Below are 6,564 nucleotides of genomic sequence, written 5' to 3' on the forward strand. Positions count from 1 at the left end.
CCTGTGACTGCACTGTTATTAACTGCTCTGACATTTATGGCTGGTTTTGTGTTTGTGTGTGTGTCTCACAGGTCTAAGAAGGACACTAAGGTACTGATTGAGGATACGGATGACGAAGCCTTCAGCTGAATCCAGATCTCGCTGTCCCTCCAACTCTCAGCTTTTTATCAGTTCCTCACAGAGCTGCCTCAGCACACCCGATCCTAAACACACACACACACACACACACACACACACACACACACACACACACACACACGCACACACACACATTTTCTCCCACACTCACAAACCCATCCAAAGACAGGCACAAAAACAGCTGTGAGACATATCAGGACACAACAGTAATATCCTGCAAACACAGACACACACGGAAACACCGATTTTCTTCAAGGTACTTTTTTATTCGACTTTTTAATTGTGTTTCTCTATATTGATACGTTTTTGTACTTTTGTTTAGGTTTTTGAAGCTATATTACTGCAGACAACTGTTTACAAACTTACAATAACTAGGAATCTACAGGGAGGAGAGAATTATCATTTAAAAAAATAACATAAAAAGTTATAATAATAGTTATATAATGCACAGACTCTGTCCACGCTCTATAGCCGCAGCTCATTTTGAAATAGCAACAGCTCGTTAGCTGTTGTTTTTCATATTCTTTTAGTAGTTTTTTCTCTCATTTTTTTTTTTTTCGTTGTCATGACATCAGAGTACGGCCCTGGTGGCACTTTTAGGAAATGCTTGACATTTCCAAACCATTTAAAACCATAAGCATGTTTAGAGTTATATTATATTCATATAAGTTTCTTTAACATGCATTGCTTTGATATCAAAGCTGTCATTTTTGCCATGAATGGTTTGTGTGTAAGAGAATGGAGTGTATGTGATTTTTTTCCTTCGGAGAAGAATAGCTGATGTAAAACTAAAGGTTTACTTAGTTTAAACTCTGCTGTCCTCAATGTAGATTCTTTATTTTCTGTCTTACTTTGACCAGTGCAACTACTGTACGCAAACTTGTCAGGTCGACGTTAAAAGTCAAGTTTGGGTAAATGTTACCCACTGTAAAAGATAACATGATACTTTGAACTGTAATAGTTTGTAGTGATGCACTTAACTTAAAATAAATAAATAAATAAATAAATCATGAATAATTGCCACCCATCTTACATTTTTACAAATACAACTGCTAACTAAAAGAAAGACATTTTTATGGAACTAATGCATTTCCTACATGGCATTTTGCGTCACTTGCCATAACAATTACAAGCCAAAGAGGAAATGCAAACACTGCCAGTTAATTATTATTCTTATGGTTGTGATATCATTAGAATTTTGTATTATGTTGAACCAAAAGAGATGCTTAAGACCGTTATATTTTGTGCATCTATTTGTAGTTCCTGTGTGGTGAGGAGGTATCTTTTATAAAATCCCCTGACCAACATCCTTAATTATGGTGGCAATTTTTTATTTTTGTTTTATTGTTTTTTGCTTGCATGACACTTTAGCGTGTTGACCTGTTTACAATCAGTTTTACATTTTGATGTGAAAATGTGTTTAGATGGTTTATAAAGTACATTTTTGAGAGACAGGTAAATTACTACAATATATAAACTGTTCTCTTTGTGAATTACAAACTGCACATTTAGGAGAAGAGAGATAAAACATCATTTATTCATTCATGTCAATACTTTGATAGATGATGAAGGATACTCTTACGATACTCTTACGATACTCTTACATACTATTATGATTCATATACATTGTTGTCATCAAAAAAGAAAACACCAGGGCTGTTTTTAGCTGATATGTACGTTTTGCTAACGTTTTTTTACAGTTTGGTTCATGACTTTTTTCTGTAGCTTGCGTTGATGGATTTTTGCAAGCACAATCTTTCAACTGTAATCTCTCTCTCTCTCTCTCTCTCTCTCTCTCTCTGTCCTGATTCTTTCTTTCTTTTCTTTCTGTTACTCTGTTTCTTATTCTCAATTGCTCTTTAAAAAGAAAGTGTTTGTTCATGCTTCATGAAAAATGATGTACAGATAGCATGTTTTGTGTTTGTGAGCATCACATTTTAGTTTATTTAAAGTTTATTGTTTTGCATAAACAGACATTGAAGGCTAAATTTTAATGTTCAGTTGTCTTGAAAGCAAACCCAACAAAAACCATGAGATTTGCACAGACAAAGAGGAAAAACAGTCTGTGCACTCTACTTGTGTTTTATGAGATTTGTGCTTGCAAAAAAAGATAAAGTGCTATCCTCATTCTAAAATGTGGTTACTGTGTTGTATAGGTCATTTTGTCTATTAATATTACTGAAATGTCAACCGTGCCATTCTTAAAACGACATAAAAGCTTTTGGCACACTGTGTCTTAATTTGCTTTGTCTTCAGCTCTCAAAACTGGCATTCAAGGGGCGCACACACAAATTGAATAAATTATACACTTTTATCCATATATCCAATCCAAAATCACCTTAAATGGCACAAATTTGCCCCAACCACTCCTTTTGTAATGCATTGCCAATTGTCCTGCCTGCATGCTACTTTTGTTTTGCACTGTAAATAGATTTATTTTCATTTTTTACATGTGTAAAAGGATGTTGGTTCATTTATTGTACAAATTATTTATGTACAAGTTGGAGGTTTTGCTTAAAATGAGCAGTATTATGTTAGATGAAGGCCATTTTGATTAGTCACAATCCCACACTGTCATACATAAGAATTCTGTCAGAATAGTGCAATTTAAGAGGCTTTAGTGAATATGGAATGTTATCTGTTTAATCTAAGTGAATATTTCTATTCATGACACTTCCATCCCCAGGGTTTGTGCCCATTTGACAGGACATGTTGGGTGACAGTGGTTTTGGGTCAATATTGTGAACACTGATAAGAAATGACAGGTGAGAGGAGAGGATTTGACATGTTAAATTATCTTAATCACCCTAACTATGGGTTTTGTAATGAGAGGAACCCTTAAAATGAAGGGTTTTTAACTTGTACATTATTTGTTTTATTTTTTATTTTTTTTTAACTTTTCAAATACAGCACTGAATTACACAAGCCCAGACATAATTTCTTCATGAGGGACAAAAGCTACATGTTGATTTTTGCTTGCTAAACCCATGATGTTAAATGCTTGATATCTCTGCATCTTTTATATCTCCTATCTCGATGTTGTATCCTTTCTTAAACAAATGACTGTGACAATGTTTGTAGTTCATAGATGGTTGTACTTTTGAGCAAGTTAAGACTTAAAGAAAAATAGAAAAAATGTGTGGTTCTGTGATTAAATAAAGACGTAAAAAGAGAACATTTCTCACAGTTCCCCCATTTAACAGAGTAGTTTGTAAATGTTGAATGTATTGCTATGATGGTTCCACCAATGATCTCATTTGTGTTTATGTATACACTTTGGTGATCCTGTCATATTTGGGTTTTATAAACCACGCTTATTTTCAAAACCTTCATTTTGTGTCAGCCTTTTCATTTACTCAAAAGCATGATATTGACTAAATTAATTGATACATTAAGTTCAAGAAATATGTCTCTTTATATATATACTACTGTTCAAAAGTTTTAGAACACTAAAGACATTTTGTTTCTGAAAGAAATGTATGCTTCTGTTCACCAAGGATGCATTATAATATATAAGATATTTATAATGTTACAAATGACTATTTCTATTTCTAAGCTGTATACTTCAAACTTTCTATTCATCTAAGATTCATCTGCTTGCAACAATCCAAGTGTTTAGCATTGAACACAGTTCGTTGAAACTGCCAATTTAGGACCTGTGAGGAGTCTGTTTCTCAAACTAGAGACTTTGATGTAGGCCTACTTGTGATCTTGTAGTTGTGCATCAGATCCAGTTTGATTTCTTCTTTCAAAATAGTAGTGCATGGAATAGCTTTCATCTTTCAAAAAATAATAGACTGATGAATACCAGGAGAAATGTTTCTTTTTGGCCATTTTCAAAACCAAAATTTGACTTGCAAGTGTAAAGTGATTTGTAAGAGATGCAAGTGTCAATACTTCATAAAGTGGAAAAAGAAACTGTAACTGTGATTTTTACATTCATTAAGTAGCAGAACTTTAATAATAAGAACAAATAGTTGAGTACCAAATTAGCACATTAGATTATTTATTTTTTGTTGACTCAAGTAATGACTGTTGAAAATTGGGCTTTGCCATGATAATTTGCAACATTACTAATGTTTTTAGCAATATTTTAATCAATTCAATGCATACTTAGTGAACACATGCATTGAAAATTATTTAGTGCTCTAAAATTCTTGAACAGTAGTATATATACATATACTGTATATGTATGGTGTGTGTGTGTGTGTATATATATATATATATATATATATATATATATATATATATATACATATATATATATATATATATATACACACACATAGTGCATTCAGACCCCTTCATTTTTTCACATTTTGTTATGTTGCAGCCTTATGCTAAAATGCTTTAAATTATTCTTTTTATCACATCAATCTACACTCCATACCCCATAATGACAAAGCAAAAAACAGATTTTTGATAACTTTGCAAATTTATTAAAAAGAAAAAACTGAAATATCACATTGACATAAGTGTTCAGACCATTTGCTATGACACTTGAAATTTAGCTCAGGTGCATCCCATTTCTCTGGATCATCTTTGAGATGTTTCTACACTTTGATTGGAGTCCAACTGTGGCAAATTCAATTGATTGGACATGATTTGGAAAGGCGCACACCTGTCTATATACTGTAAGGTCTCACAGCTGGAAATGCATGTCAGAGCAAAAACCAAGCCATGAGGTCAAAGGAACTGCCTGCAGAGCTCAGAGACAGGATTGTGTCGAGGCACAGATCTGGGGAAGGCTACAAAAACATTTGAGCTGCATTGAAGGTTCCCAAGAGCACAGTGTCCTCCATAATTCTTAAATGGAAGAAGTGTGGAACAACCAGGACAGTTCTTAGAGCTGGCCACCCGGCCAAACTGAGCAATCGGTGGAGAAGAGCTTTGGTAAGAGAGGTGACCAAGAACCCGATGGTCACTCTGGTTGAGCTCCGAGATCATGTGTGGAGATGGGAGAAACTTGCAGAAGGACAACCATCACTGCAACACTTCACCGATCTGGGCTTTATGGCAGAATGGCCAGACGGAAGCCTCTCCTCAATGCAAGACACATGAAAGCCTGCTTGGAATTTGCAAAAAAACCACCTAAAGGACTTTCAGACTGTGAGAAACAAAATTCTCTGTTGTGATGAAATGAAGATTGAACTGTTTGGCCTCAATTCCAAGTGTCATGTCTGGAGAAAACCAAGCACCACTCATCACCTGCGCAATACCATCCCAACGGTGAAGCATGGTGGTGGTAGCATCATGCTGTGGGGGTGTTTTTCAGTGGCAGGGACTGGGGGACTGGTCAGGGTTGAAGAAAAGCTGATCACAGCAAAATACAGAGATATCCTTAATGAAAACCTGGTCCAGAGTGCTTAGGACCTCAGACTGGGCCAGCAGGACAATGACCCTAAGCACACAGCCAAGACAACGCAAGAGTGGCTTAGGGACAACTCTATGAATGTCCTTGAGTGGCCCAGCCAGAGCCCGGACTTGAACCCAATCGAACATCTCTGGAGAGACCTGAAAATGGATGTTCACCAACAGACCCCATTCAAACTGACAGAGCTTGAGAGGATCTGCAGAGAAGAATGGCAGAAAATCCCCAAATCCAGGTGTGCAAAGCTTGTTGCATCATACCCAAAAAGACTTGAGGCTGTAATAGCTGTCAAAGGTGTTTCAACTAAGTACTGAGTGAAGGGTCTGAGTACTTATGTCAATGTGATATTTCTGCAAAGTTAGCAAAAATCATTTTTTTGCCTTGTCATTATGGGGTATGGAGTGTAGACTGATGTGAAAAAAATAATTTAAAGCATTTTAGCACAAGGCTGCAACATAACAAAATGTGAAAAAATGAAGGGGTCTGAATACTTTATGAATGCACTATGTGTGTGTGTGTGTGTGTGTATATATATATATATATATATTTAGCTGTTAGTGTTGCTAGCTATGGTGTTAAAAAGAATATTTGAGTATCTGCACAGTATTTTCTCTCAGACATTTTTAGACCATAGTTTACAAGTTATTACTCACTTAGATTTTAGACAGTTTGATGGCAGTTTAACACTTTTGGACCGTTTTATTGTTACTAAAATGAAAATAAACCTGACTTTGATTACAGTTTATCCTGTGTTATTATTATTATTTTTTTTCTATTTTAAAAAACATACTGAAAAACACAGGTACATACGAGGGAGAAACTACACACGTCTTTATAAAATAATACATTAAATTAATAGAAAGGTTTTTTTTTTTTTTCTTAAAGGGACAAATAAATTATTTTAATCACTTACAAAATCAAAAGCTAATTTTTATACAAAAGAGGAGATGTTTTGGTCATTTTTTTGTTACTGCATAGAGTAATAAATAGGTCATAAAACATGTCTTAATCGATACAAGAAATGTTATTTATAACTTTCAATAACACTCGTTCAA

General features: G+C 34.7%; 1 protein-coding gene across 1 annotated transcript in view; it reads left to right on the forward strand.

Moving 5' to 3' along the window:
• LOC127424469 (xenotropic and polytropic retrovirus receptor 1 homolog) overlaps nt 1-3,470 on the forward strand; it is a 96,525-nt gene extending 93,055 nt beyond the window's left edge. Inside the window, exon 15 of the mRNA XM_051669731.1 lies at nt 72-3,470. Coding sequence (XP_051525691.1) covers nt 72-129 — 58 coding nt within the window. The 3' untranslated portion in view covers nt 130-3,470. The remainder of the gene's footprint in view (nt 1-71) is intronic.
• The last annotated feature ends 3,094 nt before the right edge of the window (nt 3,471-6,564 follow it).

The sequence above is a fragment of the Myxocyprinus asiaticus genome, chromosome 33 (assembly GCF_019703515.2).
Source record: "Myxocyprinus asiaticus isolate MX2 ecotype Aquarium Trade chromosome 33, UBuf_Myxa_2, whole genome shotgun sequence".
Classification (NCBI taxonomy): domain Eukaryota; kingdom Metazoa; phylum Chordata; class Actinopteri; order Cypriniformes; family Catostomidae; genus Myxocyprinus; species Myxocyprinus asiaticus.